Source organism: Castor canadensis, chromosome 4 (genome assembly GCF_047511655.1).
Source record: "Castor canadensis chromosome 4, mCasCan1.hap1v2, whole genome shotgun sequence".
Taxonomy (NCBI): domain Eukaryota; kingdom Metazoa; phylum Chordata; class Mammalia; order Rodentia; family Castoridae; genus Castor; species Castor canadensis.
Window position 1 is genome coordinate 114,823,780 of NC_133389.1, and position 25,043 is coordinate 114,848,822.

Sequence of the window (25,043 nt, forward strand, 5' to 3'; positions counted from 1 at the left end):
TCTCAGGTCGGCTTTTATATGGCCCAACATTGAAAGGGTTATAGTCAGCTGTAATGAAAGTAAACTTACTTTACTTTCATTCCTCCAATTTCAACAACAAAAACATGTAAGCTACTTTCTTATTATTTTCATTAGTTTTTATTCAATATAGCACTATTACATAAAGCATGGGGGATATGTAATTCTAATCATTTGGTTAAAATACATACATTAAGTGAATACTATTTGGGGCAGGAAAGTGAGGAAACTTCATCTTTAGAGCTTTATAAAAAACAAAACTATAATGTAAGACATCATTAAAGCAATTTTTATCAATTAATCCAACTTTAAAAAATGAATGTCTAATTTCTCGGTCAAGGTATATTTGAATTATTGGATGAAAAGAAGTAACAGGACCAACTTAATAGCACCTCACTGAAAAAGTCATGTAAGCATCAGCACTGCACCTATCCAAAGTACAGTTAGAACTTACCTGTGTTAGGACTGCTACATGTATGCCAAAATCCAGTGCTGGGGACCCTTAACATGTCTCCAACAACATTTCTTGGGAAATGTTCCATTGCTGTTATCTAAAAGAAGCAGTGTCTTCTCCAAACACACAGAGCCACTTGGATCAGGTCTTTGTACTTTTCTTACAGTAACACCCTCACTAACCTTAGATCCTTCAATTCTACATGTTCATTGCAAAAAGTCATTTGGAATATACAAAGTGATTGACTTAGTAACTGTTAATAAACAAGCATGAAGAGAATTTTGGGGGAAAAACCTGACATACAAACTAGACATATTATAGGTAAACACTCTCCAGTTGCACACCGTCTGGCTCATAGTGACACATTTTTCCTTCACAGCTATGCAGTCTCTTTTCCAAGTTCATCCTCTCTTACAACCTTAACTCAAACCAGTCTCCTCTCTGTCTTCCAGTGAAGCAGGACCCAGAACTTTTTGCCTGGGCCTGTATCTCATTCCTTTGGCTCCTGCCATCACCACAACCCTGACTCCAGGCTTCAATGGATTCTTCCACATAAGGTGCCTCAGCACAGGAAGGCCCCTAATGGAACTCAGGGCCATAGGTTCCAGTTTCTTCTTGAGTGAACAACACTTCATCAGAATCACTATCCAGAAGTTCTGAGTTGCTCACCTTGGTAGCAACTCCCTAGAGACCCTTTTTATCAAGGTGTCATTAATCTCGGCATTTATATTGGAACCTTCTGTTTTCTCTCAGGGCCTTAAATGACCAACTCTTACACAAGCGTATACCAATTCAGAAATTATTCTGTAGAAGTACCAGATAGTTGCTAAAAGATAACATATATAATTATAGGATGTACACATTCTGGAATGCAACTCTGAAAGTGATTAGCAGGTTTCAAAAAATAAAATAAAGGAGATGAAAAGTCGACCTAAATGAATAGGTAAATAATGAAAATTGGAGTGAGGCTATAAATTTCTGAAAGATATAATAATAAAGACAATTCCTACTAAAAGATGCGTGGCCTACACTGGCAGAATCTGATGCTGAATGCTAATAACTACAATTTTCATTGATTGTGGTACTCCAGAGCCAACATGGTAAAACTGCACAGACACATTTTTAAGTCCACAAGGTTGTTGTGCAGATGTAAATGTAAAAAAAAGAAGAAAAAAAAATCCAAGCTAGTGTTCTCTTGGAATAGCTCCACATCACACTCCCCAAATATTATTCTATAAACCCAATTTATTTTTACTTTCTAGCATATGTTAATTAACAGTTTTCAACTGTCAGTATAAAACAGTAACATTATTCATTTCCTGCAGTGCATAGTACATAAGTATTTTCCTGATTATGTGAAAAGGGACAATACTTATATATTAAATTTATTCAATTGATCAACCACATCAATTTGTTGCTGTCTTCCCTTTTTTTCCTATTATTTATTCTAACAGGAAATACACTCATACTTAACCATATATTATATTTTAACAATAGCAATTTGTATACATATAAATTCCTTGGAACAGTGCTTGCCACATGTAAATTATTTAATAAATGTTAGCTGCAATTATTATCATTATTATTATTGTTATTAATAACAATGTTCCTTGTTATAATAAATTCTAATTATACCATAGTCTATACCTGCCAGGAAACTCCTACAGCTATGCAGGAAAATTTACACAGTACTCAGCCCAATAAAGTGGGATTCCAAATTTAAGTAATAAAAAAAAATATATAATCACTTTGTCTATATATCTTTTGTACCCATCTGCATGGTTTGAATATAATTTGTCCCCTAAAAAACTCACGGTGAGACTTTAGTTTCCAATGAGGCAGTATGGAGAGGCGGGGTCTGGTTGGAGGGGTTGGTTTTCAAAATAGGTTAGTATTGATGGTTGTTTAGCCCACTTTCCTCTTCCACTTGTATCCACTTTCTTTCACTTTCTGCCATAAGTTGAAGGAACACAAGGTCCTCATCTAAAACCAAGCAGAGACCTGTACCATGTTCTTGGACTTTCCAACCTCTAGAACTATGATCCAAAATGAATGAACCATGAATCTGGATTCTTTTTTTTTGGTTTTGGCAGTACTGGGGATTGAACTCAGGGCCTCTTGAAGCCACGCTCCAGTTCTGAACCTCAATCATTTATCAATCATTGAATCTTGGGTCTTCTATTATAGCAACAGAAAACAGACTAAGACACAATTATAGGCATATTTCATTTTGTACTTAAATATTTTTGTGGTCTGTAGTGAAAAGACCTATTTAACATTAATTTTATTTGAAAGAATATATATGGCGGTTTTCAAGAAATTTTTGACAGGTACCCAAAGAACCTATTTTACAATACATACAAACAAAGCCTTATTATGATTAGAGTTTCCCCTCCCATCCAACCCATTCTTCGTGCATCTACTGTTAATCTCCCTGAAATACCGTCATTCCTCAACTCTCTATTATGCAAAAGATATAACAGAAACTTTCCACTTGCCTGGTCTTCCTACCCAGATGTCAGACTATATCTATATTGCTTCTGTCATCTATCTCAAACATACTGTTATAGACTGAATTGTATCCCCTTAAAATGCATGTGTTGAAAACCTAACACCCAACGTATTTGGAGACAGGGCCTTTAAGAAGGTAATTAAGGTTAAATGAGGTTACAAAGGTAGGGCCCTATGATATAATACGATGAGTTCTTAGAAGAAGAAGAAGGGACACCAAGGGCATGTGGGTAGGAAGGTGGCCACCTGCAAAGCAAGGAGCAAGGCCTCACCAGAAGCCAACCCTACCAATACCTTGGACTTCTAGCTCTGGAACTGTGAGAAAATAAATTTCTGTTTTTAAGTCACCCAGTCTATGGTATTTTCCTATGTAATCCTAAGCAGACTGTGACACAGACCATACCTACTCTGTTCCTGCCCTCACCCCCAACTCACACCATTCACTGTGACTGTTATTGTTCAAGACTGATCACAGGACTGGGATGCAGCCCAGTGGTAGAGCCCTTGCCTGGCATGCACGAGGCCCTAGGTTCAATCCCATCACCCAAAAAAAAAAAAAAAAAAAGAAACGAAAAGAAAAAACAAGACTGATTGAAAATGTTGCCTCATCAAAAATGAGGCTTTTTGATTTCCCTGGGATGGAAATGAGGTCTGCTGACCAGTTTTTCTACAAACATCTCTCCTGAAATGATTTTGGTTCTCCCTTTCATTTGTTAATGTCTGTTAATCATATTCTATTTCTATCAGGTTGTACTGTAGTTTCTCTCAGAGTGAGCATATGTCTTCTGGCCTTGAATCCCCACATGCCAAATTAAGAGTATCTGTACAATGAGCCTTATTACATAGGGAAATTTAATAGTAAGTCAACTTAAGAGTCATGATATAATTCTTGGCTTCACTTCCAAGAATGGTCTTTCCCAGGTCCATGCCTACTTAACTTAACATTTGTTTACTATATCATTGGAAAGATGTCACTGCCAAAATCTCCATATCCGCACAGAACACTGTATCTTTAATCACACTGACATTAGTGAGATGATGGTGATGAGCAATAGGAAAGTGGGTCCAAAAAGTAACAGATGATCTTCACTATCTGTAAGAATCACACTGACACAACACTAAACCATCACTTTCAACTAGAATCCTAGCTGGGCATCATTCTGGATTATTTCTGAAAGATAACAGCCAGACATGAACTATAACTCAAAAGAGCAACAAACACCTGCCATGGAAAGGAAAATTACTTACTGGAAATAAAACCGAAAGCAGAATGTTACTAGGTACAAAATTCCAATAAGGATCAACTGGTCACTTAGGATGCTATAATTATCATTTTTTGAGAATAAGAAAATAGAAAATAACTAAAATAATTCAGAAAACAGAGAGTTCTATGAAATCACAAATCTTAAAATTAGGACTCTTCAACCTGGACAAATATTAACTTAAATGAGATATTTTAAAGATTATAAAATCATAATTAACCTACGAGTAGAAGAACATGTTTGAAATATTTATTTTCTTGAGAAAAAGAAGCCACTAGCAGTTCACAAGTATCACATTGCTGTTTCCTAAACAAATAAGTAGATTCAAGAATGGTCAAGTCACTCTCACAGATAATTGGTCTGTTGCTTATTTAAGGAATATTTGGAGCAACTAGTTGATCTCTTGCAACTGACAACTAGTACTCCAAAAAGATTATCCTTCCTGTCCAAACGTAGAGACAAAACCATGTTTGGGAAATCCTTAGGTCTAACTCAATATAACCTTTCATATATTCTGATAAGTGAAGGCCCACTAGCTATTTTGAGAAGTAGAGGAAGGATTTATATGTAAGAGCAAGTAAAGGACAAAAAGTTGTGTGTACTGTGAGGCTGTAAACTACAAATTTACAACTAAGAATGGGGAGAGGCAAATATTTCATTTTGTATTGAAAAGTTACATTTTAGGTGACTTTTTAATAGTTTGAGATGCTCTGACAGTCATGAAAACATGTTGAAAGTCTTTAATCTATTAGGCTGACACTTCTTTTTTCCCCCCATATAATAGGTAAACATTGTGTCTATCAGCTCAAACCTCTCTGCTAACATGCTTAACAAATTCCCTGGTTTCAGACAACAGACTAGAAACTGAAGGCAAAAACAGCTGGAGTTGCTGGCTCCAGAGACCTAATTGAGCTCAGATCTTTCTCTGGTATCCGGCCACGCCTTTGCCTTTTTGTGTCAGGTGACCTAGTCGTGCTTTATTGTGGTATTAACAGAACTAGTTTTTAGAATTACAAATCCAAGTGTCCCTGAGAAACTGACAGGAAAAAATACATTAGGGACAATCCAACATGTATATTGAAAATATACATTTATATCTCTGAATGACAGAACTATACATCAATCCCTTATATATTTCCACTTTCCTTTTTAAAAAATCACCCTAGTAGTATATTGTTCCCTTACTATTGCCATTGATGCTGAAGAACCAATATTTCTAGTCTAGTTTTAACTATTAAATTGACCTAATCTAACTTACCAAGCACGATATAGACTTAAAAACGTTTCATTTTAATCTGTAATATTCTGTTGTCTCTTTGCATTTGCAATTTGTAGAAAAAAAATTTGAAGGAAGGAGCCACAAAAATTAATAAAAGTACACTTTTATTAATTTTAGTGTTATTTTCAAACAAAATTCATTTTGCAATTAATTTAAATACACTCTTCATGTTTATATAAGCTTAAATAAAAGTCCAGAGAGCTGAATGTTCAAGGCTCAGTTGCAAATAAAATAACAGTACTCCATTCTTTGACAGTCAAAGAAATAATTCTCATTCAATGATCCCTTTATTATTGCTATCTTTAGTTTCCACGGAGGTTTATGTGAATAAAATAAAATAAAATAAAATAAAATCCCCAATGCACTTCGATAGAATTACAAATGAATGCTCTCCGTTCCTGTTTACATTAAGAGTTCCAAGAATGACTAGCATGTGAATATAATGGCAGTCTTCTGGCGGTGCTAACATAAAGGGCCATTCAACTATGTTGTTTAATTGTATATATTCCAGTGCTAGGCAACTCTCCAAACCTGATTGTAAACATTGTATGAGGTCTGTAAGTTCAGCAAAATAATGGAGTTCAGGCTTTTTACAGTTAACTCCAAGTGACAGTTGACTTCTCTTTAGGATTTTATATATTGTTTGCCTTGATTAGTGCAGATTGCTTTGTCACATAAAACAAGTTGGCATTTAGAAACTCAGCCTAATGCTAGGATCTAAAGGTGTCATTTCATTCCCCAAGCATACCGACTTTGTGCAGTGTTCTGTTTCAGAGCTAAAGGAAAAGGTAATGTATTCCATATTCTTGTGTTAAAGTTAAAAACAGAACAGAAATATATAATCAATAGCTGTACTGAATAGGCATTAAGTACACTGGCTATTACGTTACAGCAAGAGAGAGATTTGGTTAATTTGATGGGATTTATATTTGAAAGAATATAACCAAAAATTCATGTTTCTGTTCGATCTTGAAGTGGACACTAGTCTCTGTGCTTTTGATTAAGAAGGAAGGGAAGGCAGAGAACCATAGGATAAGAGGTTGTATATTTCTACCCTTGAGTTTTGTAAGAATGAGGTTCATTAACTGTTCAAAGGACATTGTTTATACATTCCAGACTTCCATCTTATAATTGCTCCAGGATTTGTAAAAAGGAAATCTCAGCAGGGCAGCAAAATTATTCAAAGCAATAGCTGCACATAATTGGTATAAAATACCAGAACAGTCTGCTCTGAAAACTCTTTTTCTCAACAACACAGATTTCCACCCACTCAACTCTCTATGTTCAAATAAAGTTTGACTATTTCTCTTCCAGTACCTGAGCCTTTTCTTCCTTTACTCAGATAATCAAATTTTCCAAGGTCCTATGAAGAATTATCAACACAGTTTATAAGGAAAAATATTTTGATGACCATTTGGTTGTATTGCTGTTTACCTGGTTACCATAGCAACATGTTGTAGAAGAAAGGTGGCTTTATTTCTTATATTTTTATAAAACACTGCAAGGTAATTATATGTTTTATCACATATAAAAGTAAGTTAAAATTTTCACTATGTTATGATCTTCTCAAGAGCTCAATTAAATGTACAAAAGGAAATCAGCTTAAGTCTGAATATTATACAAACTTGACCGTACATGAAAGGAAGGTGAGCCACAAAGTGTGACATATTCCATATATTACAACCATAATCTTTCTTTCTTACACATATTATTGGACTATGGTGTTAGCTGGGTTTCTGACATAATTCCTTCAAAACAGAAATGGAAATATGCAAAATAATAGCAGCTTCTTACTTAAAGTGACATTTTTATTTTAAAAGTTATTTCAATACGTTCTCTGTGCAATTTGATGAAGAAGCTTATAATAGCTTTGCTAATTAATTTACTATCACTTTAAAATATCATGTGATAGAATTTAACAGATGTTTCTTGACTGATATGCATGAGAACACCAAGAATTTTATTGCCATTACTTTTGGAAGAGAAAAAAAAAATCTCCATGGAACTAGAAACATCACTATATTAAGGATTTAAAAAAACATTCTCAAGTAGTGTGAGCTGCACAAGGTGAGTGAACCTAATACCACTGAATTAAATGCACAAAAATGGTTTAAGTGGTGTTTTATGCCATTTTACCACAAAAATATTCTTAGTGAGCACAAGAGCCAATTCAAAAAAATAATGAAATATAGAACTTGATCTATTCAAAAGGCAAAATCTCATACATAAGTCTTATGTCCTGTTCAAGGCAGATCAAATATAGCCAAGTGTGGAGAAGGTAGGCTTGAGCAGGATAGGAAACAAGTGTCCACAGACTCAATGTCCCACAAAGCATTGTCAGTCGTCCTCCAGGCCTGACAACTGTCCCTGCTCTGCTTCCTCAGTCTCTGAGTAGAAAAGAAGCCTATATGTCATTTCTCCTTTTGGTTTCCCTAAGTCCTGCCAGCACAAATGTAGATATTCCTATTTAGTAAACATTCCTGCAATACCAAGTGTGAGTGTCTCCTGTGGTTTGTATCAGAATCCTAACTAATATAATAACCACTTGTTCTTGACAGACACAGTTCTAGGCCCTTACAGACCTACGGCTAATTCTAAGAAATATAGACTTTAGAAATAAAGCCTTTCATTTCTTGCTTTCTGAAATGTAATTGCTTTTCATTAATAATGCCTACACTAAGAGCAGAAACGTTCATTGTACTGGCCCCCTCGTTTCTATACACGTTATATTAGCTACATAGTTGGCTACCTGCCTGCATCTCAGGGTCTGCCATGCTCAGATTCAACCGATACTTGACTGAAAATACAGCATAACTGTACAGCAATAAAAATTATCAGTTTAAAAAAAAGAGCGTAACATCTATTTACATGTCATTTGCGTTGTATTAGGCATTGGAAGTAATCAGAGATGACTTAAAGTACATGTAGGTTATATACAAACACTACATATTGTATCTAAGCAACCTGAGCAGTTGTAGATTTTGTTAGCTGCTGGGGTTTGGGGCACGATCCTGGAATGTTCCCCCATATATACCAAGGGATGCCTATAATTTTTTTAAATGTTTTTAGAAGGGATGTCACTATGCTGCCCAGTCTGATCATGAATTCCTGAGCAAGTGATCATGTATGTATATGTAAACGAAGCATTTCATCCCTAATAAGTCTGTTTGGGCTTCCTTTCTCCATTTATTATATTAAGTAAACAGAATATAGGGATTCAAGAAGATATGGATTCAGTCCAATAAACATTTATTAAGGACCTACTATGTGCAAAACCTTGTAGTAGGCACAAAACCGAATATAATTCTTATCTTTAGGAATCTTATGTTTTTGCTGGATACTGGTGATACACAATATTTGTATCCCAGCATTTGGGAGCCTGGGCTTCTTACATTTTTATGAAGGAGACTAATGTGGATACAAATTACTTCTAACAAAATGTGTGCCAAATACACCTGTGACTTCATGCTATGTTTTTTATTTCCTGACACTTTCTTACCTTCTTACTCTTTTCCTCCTAACATTAAATGTAAAATTTATTATACAGTATAGTCTAAATGAAATGCCACTTAGTGAAAGTTCAAATAAATAAGAAAAAGAAAAATCAAATTAGTAAACTCTTATGTCTCCATTTCTAACATTTCCTAAGAATGAGGTTTTACAGTCCACCTAAGAGTGAGCATAACATTAACAGAGAACTGTATCTATCCTCTTCAATTTGCCTGTATATTCTTAAAAATGTGAGTAAACTATGCTCAAAAGCTTTGTAATCTGTTGAGAAAATTAGATGAATGGTACTAAAACAAGAAACTTTAAGTTTAGGAAGTAGGTGTGTATCAGAAAAGAAATGACTTGCATTTCTAGGGCTAATAATTCCTTATCTGCTCTGCTTATCAGAACCTTCACTTTCCTATTAGGCTGTAAATCTCTGGTTGAATATGTACACTTTTAACTTAAACATGAAGAGCATGCCCATCCTTCATTAGTGAAGATTCATGAAATAAAGGAAATCCAAATACAAGACCACCACTGGTTTGCGGAGAGATTTGGAACAATTTATTTACACGTGGACATTATTAATAGCAAAATGTTTGGGCTCAACATGTTGTTTAAGAGTCCCTCCATCGAAAGCAAGAGTATCTTGTGGTGTAAGCAGTCAATTACTCTCTAAAAAGGGACCCAGTACAGAGGTGTGCCTCTTCGCATTCTTTAAACATACCACCTCACTAGAAACCTCCCTGATAATAACAGTCACATCCAAGCTGGGTTAGACAACACAATTTTAAATCATCTAACAGTTCTTTCAGTCAACTCCTGTATTTCCCACAGCTTCCGGTCACCAGTTATGGACACACACACTTCTAGGAAGACAATATAGTTTGAACCAACCAAGGAAGAGGACTCTTGAAACAGTGATAAATAAACAAAAACAAACACAGCTAATTACACTTGTATCTTGCTTTTACTCAATCATGCAATCCTAAGAAGTTGGGTATAAATCAAACATAATAAACTCATCCTTTTTAATGTACTTAAGATATTATTTCACAAATCATTTTTCTTAATATCTAATTAACTTTTAATAAGCCATGGTTCCTGATGGGGTAACTATAAATTATACTTTCTGTCACAGAGTTAGTGACCTGTAATAGTCAATGAAACATGGAAATGAACTAAGGAGGCATTTTTACTGGTGAATCTTTTGTAAATTGTGGAAAAATCACTCTCCTATTTGCTTAATATATTCCAACTTCTGTATCTGATTTTTCCTAATGCACAGCACATAGCCAGTCACGACATTTGCAGCTTATACTTAATAAGTATATGATCCAAACAGCATGAGGGAAAAGCAAGGCACAAATGGCACAGAGACTTATTGATGTCACCTACTGTGCATTTTGTCTTTCCAAGGCTATTCATATAATTGGCTAAAACAGCTTCTGAAGCCTCATTGCAGGATGAGTGTCACAGGCTACCAACCTCCCAACTGTGTTCACATGTCTCAGGGGAAAAACACACTACTATGGCATGGTTGGCTTAGGAATAAGGTGACTCCCATCAGGATGGTGAACAAGAGAAACTGACTTCAACAAGTAGAGAAGATGTTTAACCTGGGTCTTGCTGGGCTTTTTGGTTGTTGTTGACCGAGCAGGTTAGTGATAGCAAGATAAACTTTAGTAAGAATGAAGAGGTCTGGAGTCTACATTGTCAGTGTTACAGATAGCACAGCTGTGCTGAAAAAGTGAGAAGGTTTTGGTCCTGGACCCAGGACTATAAAAACAAAACCCCTTAGGACTGTGTGGTAAAGGAAGAATTCAGAAACAGAAACAGACCTAGAGCCATGGAGGAGGACCAGGGCTGGCTCTGTGCTGCACAGCTAAACTGCCACGGGTTAGAAGTGTGAGAGTAAAGCAGAGTCTGGCAGTTCTGGCGAACCAGGAGAAGTGGCCCTGCTAGTGGAGGGAAATGTAAAAGTCTGGCTGGCCTCACTGTAGAATGACCCAGGAATGACCACTACAGATTTCTGTTGACACTAGCAAATGATGCTGGTCCCATTTACATCCTATCCAACCATGTGATCAGTCTCCTGGAGGGACTGCTAAAGCTATGTGTGGTGTGTGGTCTCCTTCCTTACTTCCTCCAAGGCCCTGGTATTGACCATCAAGTGAGGTTAGGCCCAGCCTCCCAACTCTCTTTGCCTCTTCACTCTGAGTAGCCTCCCACATCTGTAAAATGAGTGCTTGGACCAGATGATCTTAAAGTTTCTTCCAATTCTAACATTCTGTGATTCCTGGATGTTATAAATTCCCAGAATCATAAAATTTAGAGTTGAAAGGAACTTCAGAAGTCATCTATTCAACCGCCCACTCAACCTAGGCTAGCCTGGCCAGAACTAATAAGCTTTGAAAGTTCTATGTAGTTGTTTTGGCTGGCTGAGTATGGCAATAATCAAAGCTTAAAACCTTAAATATAAAGCATGAAAAAAAATATGTAAGATTTCTTGAACATCTAAGAAAAGTTTTAAAGGAACTGAAGCTCAGAGAGCAGTGTGTTCTATTGCTCAGAAGTTAGTATCTAAGTGAAATTCTTGATCTTTATTTTCACAATACAGAAGCATATTCAAAAATCATAAAAGAGCCAGGCATGTTGGAGCATGCTTGCAATCCCACCACTAAGGCAAGAAGGTCACAGTTTTGAGGTCAGCCTAGGCTACATGGTGAGACTGTCTGAATTTACCTTCCTCAACCCCAAAATCATAAAAGAGGTCAGAAAATTCTACAAATGAAACTAATTTAATTGAATTTACTATGTTTATAAATGTCTAAGACATAGCAATGGAGTTTCACAACATCAATAAAGCCTCAAAAAGAGGAGAAAGAGTATAGAGGAAAAGAAGCTATATTTTGAGATATATTCATGAAAATAAAAAAGAATGTCATCTGTTCTAAAAGTGTAAGTTTCAGTGACAAGCTACTTTTCAAAATTAATTTTGACTTCTGATAATATTCTCTCTCTTCAAAAAAATTTTTTTCTTCACAGAGTATTTGCCAACTATCGTACTACAGACTGAAGAAATCATTGGATGTCTTTAGGAAATGAGTATTTTAAATGAGAGTATCATTCCACTGTTTATTATTAATTACTTAAAGTGGTACTTATAAAGCAATAAATAAAAGATATATCACACTTATAGCTTGGGAGAATCTCAGTGTTAAGATCCAAATCCTACCAATCCTACTTCAAATTCTTCTATTAATTTAATGTCATTCTAGTAGAAATCGTAGCAGATTTAGTTTTATGAAAGTTGACAAGCTGCTACCAAAATTTATAAAGAAAGGCAAAATGGTTGAGACCATTTAAAAATTATACACTTACTGTCCTTTACCACGGAGTACTGGCAGAAGACTACATATGAAACAAAACAAGAATCCAGACCAAAAAAACCACACAAATGTGACTACCTGATTCATAACAAAGGGAACACTGAAATTCAAAATGTGAAGATGTGTTTTCAATCAAGTGCTGGATCAATTATATATCCATATGGGAAAAAACGTCTTGACCATATTTACACAAAACTCAAAAAATTAGTTAGAAATCTATTTCAGGCCTAAATGTGAGGGATAAAATACTGCTTCTAGCAGGAAACATAGGGAACTATCTTTCTGACCCCAAAGTAAGTAAAGCTTTTCTTAACAGACACAAAAGGTAACACTCATAAAAGATTGACAAACTGGACTTCATTAAAATGAAGAACTTTTATTTATTAAGAAATATCAATCAGTGAAAAGAAAAACTGAAATCTGGGAGACATTCATATATGTATATCTAATAAAGGATGGTATCCAGAATATTCTTAAAAGTCCACAAAACAATAAAAGACAAGCCAATTTAAAAGTGAGTAAAAAGTTAAGTTGTATGGTATATACATTATAAGTGAGTCAAAAACTTGAAACAGACTTTACAAACATACCAGTTGGCCAATGAATACATGAAAAAAAGTAAGCCAACCACAGGTACTGCACCTGTAGTCCCAGTTACTCAGGAGGCTTGGGCTCAGGAGCTCAAGACCAGCTTAGACAACATGGCAAAATCCTGTCTCCAAAAAAATAAATACATAAAATGTTCAGTATCATTAATCGTCAGGAAAATGCAAATTAAAACCATGAGCTATCACCAACCAGAAGGGCTAAAATTGACAACACCAAGTGTTAGTGAGGATACTGGCAGATTTCTCTTGCTTTGTTGACAGGAACAGGAAACTGGTAATAGCTATCAAAGCTAAACAGACACGTATCCCTTGACTTATAATTCCACTCTAAGGACTGCACATGGTGAATGCACAATATGAACAAAAATAATTGTATCAATTTTATTCAGAATAGCCCCAAATTGAAATAATCCAAATGCCCATTAACAGAAAAGACATATTATGGTATATTCGGGATGTTGGAAATGTTATATTATCACTTGGGTGGACTGTTAAGAATTTGTGAACAAATCCTACTGTATGGACGTTCTACCTCAGTGTAAATTTTAAAGTAATATAAGTAAGTTTTTTACGACTGAGTTCATGGTAGTACACACTATGTCTTAATTACGTATTCATACCTTCTAGGGCCAAATGCAATGCCCACTCAGTAGGTGTTCATCAAATTTAATTAAGTTGGCCAGGTAGTTCCTTTATTCAACTTGATGTTTTCGTATACTGTGTTTGAGCTGTTAAGAGAACTACAGCTGTGGTTTCCTGCAGTCTCTTTTTCAATTACCAGGGCATTCATTCATATTTACACTATCTGGATTTTTTTCCAGAAAGGGAAATAGGGGCATTCGCATACTGCAAAACAAACAAAAATGACCTCATTTGCAAGGTTTAACAAGATTCAAATCAAAGAGGCAAAGGAAGAGAAAACAAAGAAAGGTGCTGTGGTGGCGCCCCAGAAGGCAGATGTTCATTAGAGCCCAGACACAGATCGCTATCACAGTGCACTTATCTAACAGCAATCATCAGACCCACAGTCAAATCAAATTCTGCAGGCTCAGTGGATGCGCACTGAAGAATACTCTGTGCTGCTGAGACATCCATCTAAATGCTGTGACAAACACAGAATGGTTAGAAAAGAGCACAAGGTGTCACCCACTATCATTTTAAATTCTTGTGGCATGTTAAGAAAATCTCTTCTTTAAAATACAAAAGCAATCAGAATCAATGTTTAAGATTTCCATTAATAAAATATAAATTGGGAAACTATTACTAAGAAACACATCAACATCATTTTAGTTTTTTTCAAATTAAAAAACCTCACAAAATTCTTTTGTAGTATTTTTACATAAATAGTTTAGCAAAATATTCATGAAACAGAAAAATGGTTATATGTGACTTTAAATTTTAGTTTGGATTAAGAAAAAAATGTAAACAGCCTACCATTTGACTATATCATATTTAAATTACAATTTCATTAGGAATGGACATTTGTCATCAAAATAGTTTCTGTTATGCTAACTATGCACTCTTATTCAAAGTATTACATCATGTCTGTGCTTTATAACACACTTATACATTACCAAATAAAATTTTATTTAAAATTTCCATATAAAATTGGATAAAGAATCAGAGGAGAAAACCCAATTCAAGGGGGCAATTGTAGTTAGCAAATTCTTAATCATAATCTGTAGCATTAAGAAACAGTCAAGAATTTTTAGCCCTAATAACTCAGTCATACTTGGTTGCTGATTTGGGCAGATGAAGGAGTAGCTATGTGGTGGTCACACATACCTGTTAGTGTGCTGGTCAGTCCAGAGTGGCTCAGCTCTTACAGTGTAGGAAGAAAAGCTGGGGACAGGAGTGCAGGAACAGGCAGAAAGGAAACATCATGGGACTGTCCACCCCTGCTGGACAGGGCTGTAAAACATGCTCCTCCCCACTTTGCAGGCCACTGGGCCCTGTCTAGCTCTTGGCACCCTATAGTCTGTTGAGCAACAATCCAGAAACAAAATACCAAGGGATCCTCTTAAGTGGAGATGGGTTCTGTCTTTGCCCTTTTAGGGTGGGATTTTTGATCTGTGTTCAACAGGATTGTGGAAAAACGCAAATATGTATCATCTTCTGATTATCTAGAAGGTCTGGAGTTCCCCAGAAGTTATAAACCCTTGATGGACCAAGTGAAAACAAGAGAAGAATAGAACTGGGCAGTTTTGACATTGTGTTTTTATTTCCTTCTTATTATCATTCCAGGCTAGAGAAGAGCAGGAAAAGAGGTGAGGCTGTAATATAGCCAGTGGTAAGCCTTGAATTGCTTTTTTCTTTTCTTTTCTTTTTTTTTACATAGGGAGACAAGACATTATATCTGAGTGCAGATCAAGAAAAGCAAACCAGAGTGGGGAACTAGCATAGGAGTGAAGAGGGCTCCCAGACCCTGGCCAAGTTGAAAGAAGCTTCAGCATCAACAGCTGCTTTTGCAAATCCCTCATCTGATGTCACAAGCCACACCTCCCATCTTCTTTCCCCAGTCCTAAAAGCTCGAAGCCCTATTTAAGACCTGTATGGAGCAATGTCTTCTCAATCCCCCCAAGAAGACAAAGACAGGTTCCTGGAATTACTGCCCTGAACACTCACTCATTTCTCCAAGAAAGATCCTCTGTAGGTAATTTGGTTCTATGGTGGGATTTAACATATGAATTATAAAGTGGGTAACTTTTAAGGGCTGTCATTGGCTGGGGACCTTACCTTTAAGTTTGCCAATTTATATACAAAATGAGCTTTAAGTTCTAAATAACTCACTGACAAGTTAACTGTATAGAATAAAACTCATTGGAACCACAACTCGCTTTAGGTTAAAGTCTATCCAATCATTAACAGAAAATGAGAATGAGGAAAATATTAACCAATTCTCTGGCAGCCAATTCTTTCTGTGCTTTTTATTTTTTATTTTAAATGAGAATATGCAGGTGATTGTGTGGAAAATTCCTAAAAAGAAATTGATATTAAGAAGCTTTTTTCCCCAAGACTTCCATTTTTAAAACAATAAAATTAGCTTGGCATGGTAGTGTGTGCCTGTAATCATAGCACCAGGAAGCTAAGGCAGGAACACTGCAAGACCCTGTCTCATAAACAATAACAATATCAACAAAAACAAAATAAAAAGAATTAATCAGAGCTGTGCTTTGTAGGAATCAGGAAAAACTTAAGGAATATTTTAGTTAATGACTTGAGAATAAATTTTTTTGGCAAAATTTCCTTTTCATAAATGTTGCATTTGTCAAAATCCTATTCAGTGATGAATCTAAACTGTTGTTGAGAATACAAAAGTAAACATGATGCCATTACAAATTTCTAATAAAATTTACTTTTCCTATGATCAAATATTTTACCTGAGACTTTATTATATAAACTGTTAAAATATTTTCTTGTGATTTTATGGGTAAGTGAAGGCTTCGAGGATCTCCAGTACAAATAAACTCTCAACCATGACTCAAAATCATCATGATTAAATAGTGTAGTGTCACTTAAGGACAATAAAGATGCAAGCTTATAATATAAAACTCATTTTTGGCAACTTTTATTTTCCTCCTAAAAAACTCTGTTTAAGAGCATAACATTCCATGATGGTATCTATCCAGTTCTGCTATCCTAAATATTCAATTTTTCAGCTCACAGAAAAATACAACTGGTATTTTGTGAAATGGGCCCACACTTAGGGAGCTGAGAAGATGATACATTTTTCTTTTAAGACCAGTGAAAATTATTTATGACATCTATGAAATGATCTCATTTGGTTGTACAAAACCTTTCCCTGAAGTCACTGTTTGTCTGTGATCCAGGAGCCCAACTGCATAGCCATGTTCAGAGGCAGCCAGAAGGATGGGTTCTAAGCCCACACAAAGCTCTAAGGCCAAGGATAGGACAGGACTCCTAAAACACTGGGCTCATTTGCAAGGGTGAATAACAGCTTATTTGAAAATAATTAAAGTTAGATAATGACCAGATAAAGGGATGTCCACAAAAGATCAGGAAAAAATTTAAAAACCCATTTTCAGAAGAAAAAAAAAAAAGGCAGCTCACGTTGGACATCCTCAATGTGTAGATCACAAACAATGATCTAATTCAAAGCATTTACAACCACAAACTTATTTTCTCCCTTTTGCCAAAATCAAGGCTGATGAGTAAAGAGAAATAAACATCATTTGAAATAGTTCAAAGCAATAAAAATAACAATTCCGTATAACCATTATGTCATCATCTAACAATTACATTACCAGCCTGTCACAACACTAATAGGTTGGCTTAAGAACACATTTGTAAGCATAAAACTAGTAATAATGTCAAATAAAGTAATTGAGTATGGAATTTTAAGGGGAAGGAATTAACATAAAACACACAAAAAAAGTAATTCTTTTAAAATTCCAAATGTTCTCAAGAGAATTATAAAGCAAAAAATAAACAATGCAGATTATCAGTTCAAGAAATTTTCATTCATTTATTTAAAGCCCAATTTCTTCATAAAATCGCCAGGTATGTTGTAACTTTTATTAGTACTTTACTTTTTCTCATAAAAAGCATGGCAATTTTTAATTCACATATATTTTAGTGCCTTCTCTGTTAGACCCTTCACTGACATGCTACTATCTGGGCATACTGTTTTCTAAATACTCTTTGCTTATTTCTTCTATTATGTCTATTCTTTCATCCCTTGTGGTTTGTGAGGTGTTGGAAAGCAGGGGCCAGACATTCTACTCCCTAGCACTTCCCAATATCAAGCACAGAGAATGGTGTCTTTGGGGGTCACTCAGTTAACACAATCGATTGACAAGGGTTTTAACCTTTCATGAACCTCACAAATTCCCAACAAACTACCAGCTTAAAACTTAACCCAATTCCAGAATACAGATATCATAGCCAATATGGGAACTCCTCAGGCAAAGGATGATTTTCCATGCTTACAGCGCTGGGTTTATAAGGAAGTGTCCCTATTAGCAAGCAATTTCTCTTTTAGAACCTTCCAGAAGACTCTACTTATTCTTCATAGTCTAAAATAGGAAATGTATGTGTTTAAGAACTGGTTAAAAGATAACCTAAGGAGAATGACAATGCTTAATATTACGCATTTGCTCGCTAGAAGGTCTAATGTTGATTTTTGCCCTTTCCTTTCTGTTTCTCACACATCATTTTGACACACTTATTTTCCAGTGCTTGTTTGAAAAATTTAAATATCCATATAATTATGTTAAGGAGACTAGATACATTAAGTAAAAATAAACAATTAGATTACGGGAGATGTATGTTGAGTGTATTGTTGGCTTAGCCATCACATTCCCTTTGTACTTTTCCTTTCTCCTCATATCTATCGGATTAAGAAATGTTTAGTTTCTATTATTGAATTTGTGTGTGGGCTCAGATTTGTATGTGTATCTAACACACATGGTTCTAAGGAGCCATTTTGCTGTGTATCACCTTACTAAACTCTCAGTGGTAATCACCCAAAGGCTGCTTCTCCTGTGGCATAGCTTTTACTATTTTTTCATTAAAATTATATAGGAGAAAAACCAGAACATTTAAATTCATCCCACATAATATCCTCAAGACTAACATTCAATTCTTGAATATTTGGCTTGATTTTTATACCAAATATTATATTGCTACATTTAATTAACTAACAAATCATTACTATGCTTTCTTTTAAAGTAAGCCATTATACACTGAATAAAACTCTTCTACTTAAGAGCAACTTGACATATCCCTGGTTTTTCCTTAATAGCCCAATGAACAGGATGCAAACTGGATGCTCCAAATTTAAAAACTAGATGGCCAAATGTTATACTTCAGATTAGCAAGAGTCAGTATCTGAGAGAAAGCTGTCATTAATTTTCAACATCTCAAACCTAGTTTATATTCTAGTTATTATCTATTAGACAAATAAATGTTTGCACCATGTCAAATATACTAGAAATACAAACTTGCTGAACAATTAAGCAAGAAAAGTTCAAGCTGGGCAGTGTTGGCAGAGTGGAGAGCTGGTGATATGGGGCATACACAGGCTGAGTTACCAATTCATTCTGTGTATTTTCCTCAATATATGACAATAATATTTTCTCTGTCACTCATATTCTTTAATGAATAGTGCAAAAAATTTTCACATAAATTAAGTACTGGCCAATCAATACATGATTTATTTGGGGGGATATAGTATTGTAAAATACTGCCCTACTAAATTGATACATCGTAAGCTTTCTTAATTAACCTCATAAGTGTGGTTACATCTTAAGACACCAAGCATTCCCCAGCAAGCACCCCATGTCTTATGCCTTTGTACTTTCAATCCACTTTCTTATACTCCGTAGTTTTTATGTATAAAATCATGACCCTTAATTTCAAGAGAATTTGATTGTTTGATACAATATTAATTTGACTACAACTAATAAGAGTTAAAGATTTCAAGAAAATGGTAAATGCATGCAAAAGTTCAATTCAGAAAAACTGGGTTTTTTTCTTCTGTAGCCTTTATTAATGGAGTTCCAAATTATAACATGCATTATCTCTCACATTTTGAAGGTGAGTTCAGGTACGTCTATCGGTATTTACTTTTATTTGAAAGTTTTCATTATAGGAACAAAACAAATCAAAATACAGACCAAACCATAAGATTTCATTAGAAAATTAAATATATTTGTAGATTTGGGTCTATAAAATTTTTCTGGCATAAAATAAATCTGCCTGAATTTTTCTGAATAATACCAGTTCACGAACAAGCATTTATTGAGCATTTACTGTTTTGAGAATGAGGCAAGGAACAGGGAAGTGCTGATAACCTTTGAAGAAAGGCTTACAGGGGGTTTGTGAGACCATGGTTGGGGAAAATAAACTTTAAGTTAAACTGTGAGCATCTAATGAAAAACAAATGACAAGGAACCCTTCTTCTTCAAGTGTTTCTGTCCTTTTTACTGAGGTGAAATTTCTCCCTCCACTCTAGATCTTTCTCACATGATCTTTATTGGTTAATCAGACATAGAAAAAATGCATGATTTTCTTTTCTGGTAACTCCCTCTTTAGTAAAAAGAAAAGAAAAAAGATCCTTTTGTCTTTAGTTAAAAGGTCTGTAAGTTAAAATTTCAGTACCCATTAAGGTAAGCTGAGGTAGTTCTATAGTTTCAATAAATCATTAAGCAAAATACAAAAGCAGAGCAATACATCAGTAAAGTTTCTAAAAATTTTTTTCTTGAAAGTGTATTACATAGAAATTGTCCACATTTGAATCTAAATTCAAATTCAACATTGCCAAAAAATGTGAGGTATATCTAGTTGTACTGATACTTCTCTTTTCCTATTTCTTCTTAGTAGTTTAAAAGTTGACTCCTAACATAGAAAAAAAAAGATACATAAATAACAGTATCATGAGAAATTAAAAAGAAAGCTATTTGAAAGAAAGGTTATTATAATGTTGCATTAGAACTAAGCTCATTGCTAACATTTTCGTGACTCTGAGTCTCACAATATGACTTTTGGACAGTCACGGTATCCCACTGAAGAAAATGGGGTTGATTTATATTGTAAAATACTGCCCTACTAAATTGATACATCGTAAGCTTTCTTAATTAACCTCATAAGTGTGGTTACATCTTAAGACACCAAGCATTCCCCAGCAAGCACCCCATGTCTTATGCCTTTGTACTTTCAATCTACTTTCTTATACTCCGTAGTTTTTATGTATAAAATCGTGACCCTTAATTTCAAGAGAATTTGATTGTTTGATACAATATTAATTTGACTACAACTAATAAGAGTTAAAGATTTCAAGAAAATGGTAAATGCATGCAAAAGTTCAATTCAGAAAAACTGGGTTTTTTTCTTCTGTAGCCTTTATTAATGGAGTTCCAAATTATAACATGCATTATCTCTCACATTTTGAAGGTGAGTTCAGGTACGTCTATCGGTATTTACTTTTACAAATTTTAAAAAATGACTTAAAAACAAATGACTTAGAAACATTTAAGATAGAAAACAATACTGCTATATACACAAAAATTTAATCAAACTTTTGATGCATTTTAGAGAAACATAACTATGTGAAGAAAGATTACAAATGTAGCAAATTCCTTTTAGCTGGTACAAAAAACATAGCAAAGCATGTAAAGAAAGTTTTGTACTTGCCTTTCTTCAAAAGAAATAGAATCTTTTAGTCTCTGCAAACATTTCCCTACAAACATTGGCAATAATGTGCATACTAGTATCTTTAAAATGAACAAACCATGATTCTAGGGTTGCCTTTAGAATAAATGAAATTCTACAGCCATTGATTGAAAATGTATATCTATAAATCTTCAAGTTAAATTGTTAACTGCCATTTTTTTCCTGTGCAGCTGAAAAGTAGATGCCAAATTTTATTTTTCATAATATAGCATAAGTTGTTTAAAATTTGCAAAATCATTTAGAATGATATGGGCTTATGCTCACAAAGCTTCATGAAGTTAAAGTTCAGAAAGAATGTGGGTCAGGTGATAAAGAAAACCTGCTGTGATAAGGCAATATTGACTAAGAAATACAAAAACCCCCAACAGCCTGTAAAATCAGGTTACTTGAAATCTATGTTACTCTACACTAAGGTATTAGGAAAATTACATAATATCTTTCATTTCCATCCCTGTCCTGTTCTCCATAACACCTCGAATTTACTTTATGCTTAATGCAGATGTATTCCTTCTTCTGGAGATATTTTTCTCTCTGTCAAGGCATAGAGTACATCGATATAGTCATCTGTTCTAAGATACCCCATAAATGTTGTGGGGCTAGTATAATGAACTAATGTTTTATGGGGAAAAATTACAAAATAAATTTGTCAAAACAGACTGGATGGTTAAAAAAAAAAGAATAGTTTGACATACGCAACTTTTTAAAGTATGGTAACAAAACTCATTTTAAAGTGCCATTTTAATCGCTATCATTAGTCCTCTGATGAAAGTAATCAAATCTCTTTATTCCTTCTTGATTCAAGAAAATCACATTTACCTCTGAACCACAAGTTCAAACCACCTTTTAAAAAAACTATGCCATTCCCTTGTTTTGATACAGCTTTCAAACAGAAGTTCAAAACAACTGGGACTAGCAAACACATCAATGTACTTTAAACAGAGTGATGTTGCCTGTTTCAGGAAGGTTAAATCTACACAGGCAAGCATCATCACAGTAGACAACAGGTTCTAAGTGAGTTTATTAACTCTTTAGGTAGATTGGGCAACACTTGTTATTAAACAACAGGTCAAGTAAAGTCTATTTTTAATGACTCAGAGTACCAAGAGATATACTGAGGAAGAAAAAGAAGGGTTATAAGCTTCAAACTCTGCTTATCTAAAAATCTGCATCTGGTCACTTTTCATTTTTTAAAGATGCACCCTTCTGAAATAATCAAGATATTTTTTATAGTAGGGAATTTAGATTTAATTACCACGCTTTGATACTCTGTTATATAGGTCAAGTGAAGATGTGTACCTTTCTCCTGAAACAAAGGGATGCCAGAGTAATAGGAGTTCAGGTTTCATAGGAGAAACAGCAAAATATGTTTTGAGAATGTCATTTACTGTAACACAAATCAATATTAAATGCTTTATGCAGGAAGCACACTTTCAGAAAATGGGCCCTAAAGCTTTCTGGGATCCGACCCTAATTACTTGAGCAGGCTCTTGCCAGTTTGTCTCTCTCTTCAATTATTTACAGGGCAAAAAAAAAAAAAAAAAAAAAGCCAAATGGCATTGCATTAGCTATATTAAATGTTATGTATTTGGTTTCTAACTTACTAATGGTACATAAAAATTACTAAGGTGAATGTGCCTGTAGAAACATGGCCTTTTTTCTTCTTCACCTGAGTGTATGTATTTATTATTCATAGAGTTAAGTGTTGAATAGGCTGTCCTTTAAGCACCCAATGCTGCATAATTTAAACAAATGCATTAAATATATAACATATCTAAAAGGCAGTGCATTGATTACCCTACAAAATTTCTTGGAACTGCTACCATGTATTCACAACAAACTAGCATCTCCCTCAAGTTTCTAAAAACAATTATGTGAGAAACCAAAGGAAACAGTGGGTATCCTTGCTGCTGCCACCTTGCTGCTCTCTGGTGACCCAGAGGTAAGATCTGAATAGGGTGGGAGTGAAAAAGAGGCCCTTGACTGGTAGGAAATTTCTGGCCTGGACGCTGACAAGTGTTCTTTTTATGTGGACAACACAGCGTTATGTCGTAGGCTCATGATAACATGGACCACACATGTTGTAGGAAAGAAAAGCTTATGGAGGTTGAATCATTTCTACCAGGCCAGAAATGCCCATCTGCCAGCACGCAGAGCCTGACTGCACCCTCGCAAAGAAAGTTCAGACAATGCAGTTACAGATTCTTTTGTGATCTAGAAGGTATCTGGCGTTGTGCTAGATGTTAATAACTGAAGGCGGCTGCTATATTCACCGTCTGCCTTCCCAAACTGGTAGAAGCTTCCAAAATCAGTGAAATCTCCGATCTTTACGGGCCCAAATAATTTTGTAAACTAGTTCAGGAGGCGTCGAATTATCATAAAAATAGGATAGACTCATTAACAAAGTACCCAGGCTCCCTAGAAACTCACAATTTGTAAGACTACATTCTATCAGCTGTCCTTACCTAAAAGGGTGCCAGGCCACTTTTCAGAAAGCACCACCATCGATATATGGTAAACAGATAGTTAAAAAAAACAAACCCAAAGCTAACTAAATACAAAGTCACTTCTTTCTCGGCACCGAAATTTATCCACTGTCCCTCCTCTGCAAAAACTACAGAGAAGATTAAAAGGGACATCAATGAATGCTGAGTGAACTTTGGCCACTTTTCCATCCAAAACACCGGCGTAAAAGTAGAAATCAGTAACCAGGTGAAGTGCCACACCGCACAAAGATCAGAGGCGAGGGACGGGCGGCGGGGCGGGAGGCGGGGAGGAAAATGTCCCGCCCCCCCCCCCACCTCCAGTCCCAGTCAACGCGCGCGAGGGAGGTAGAGGGGCGTCCCTGGGGGACGGGAGGCTCCGCACCACTCCGAGGGGAGCGAAGAGTCACTGCTCCCGGGGGCCAGGCCCTGGACAAGAGGTCGCGAAGCCATGCCACGAGCGGGGCCAGCCGCGCGGGCCCCAGGCGTCAGCCGCCGAGCAGCCAGCGCTGGGCGAGGGGCGCCGCTCGGCTCCGCGACCCTCCCCGCCTCTCGGGCCAGGAAGGGGCTGGCGGCTCTTTCCTGTCTAGTCTCTCCCCCCGCGGTTTTCTGTAACCCGATCCCCGCAATCGGCTCCCCGGGAAGCCGCCGCCCCGCGCGCAGCCCGCCCGGCTCTGCCCTGGCCAGTGCTATAGTTAGCAACGTTCCATCAAGTCCGTCCGCGGGCGGCGGGGGCTCGCCGCGCGCGCCCCTCCCCGGGCCCGACCCGCGCGCGCCCCCGCCGCCCCCTTCTCCCGCGACCCTCCCCCCGCGCCCCTTTACCTTGGCTTGCAGATACTGGGGGTAGTAGTAGGCGGCGTACTGAGGGTACATTTGCTGTTTCCACACTTTGCCCATGAAGCTGGAAGGGAGCCTGCCGCGCAGGGTCGCCGACACTTTGGGGTTTCCAAGTCTCGATCCCTCCTGCCTCTCCCTTTCCGGAGGCGGCGGCGGCGGCGGCGGCGGCTGCCTCGGCGGCTGCTGCTGTCGCTGCTCCACCTCCCAGCCGGGACCAGACGTCCTCCTCCTCCTCCTCCTCCTCCCCCTCCTCCTCGCCGTCCTCCTCCTCCTCTTCCTCCTCCTCCTCCTCTTCCTCCTCCCAGGCAAAGAGAAAGACACTGCAGAGCGCAGAGGACACCCCGGACAGGGCGCTCCCAAGGAGTTTCCTCCCGGAGCCCGACTGCGCGGGGGCTGCCAAGGGCTGCGCGCTGGCCGCGCTGCGCTCTCGCGGGCAGCTGAGCAAGCGGAGCGGGGAGGCGATCAATGCGAGTGAAAAGTGCTGCGGCGACGGCGGCGGCTGCGCCCGGTGCCAGGA

General features: G+C 36.6%; 1 protein-coding gene across 4 annotated transcripts in view; it reads right to left on the bottom strand.

Annotated features, from left to right (window-relative positions):
- Nucleotides 1-24,725, bottom strand: part of Rbms1 (RNA binding motif single stranded interacting protein 1) — a 202,264-nt gene extending 177,539 nt beyond the window's left edge. For all 4 annotated transcript variants that reach the window (XM_020175942.2, XM_074070942.1, XM_020175940.2 and 1 more), the window contains exon 1: nt 24,512-24,725. In XM_020175942.2, coding sequence (XP_020031531.1) covers nt 24,512-24,586 — 75 coding nt within the window. In that variant the 5' untranslated portion in view covers nt 24,587-24,725. The remainder of the gene's footprint in view (nt 1-24,511) is intronic.
- Nucleotides 24,726-25,043: the final 318 nt, after the last annotated feature.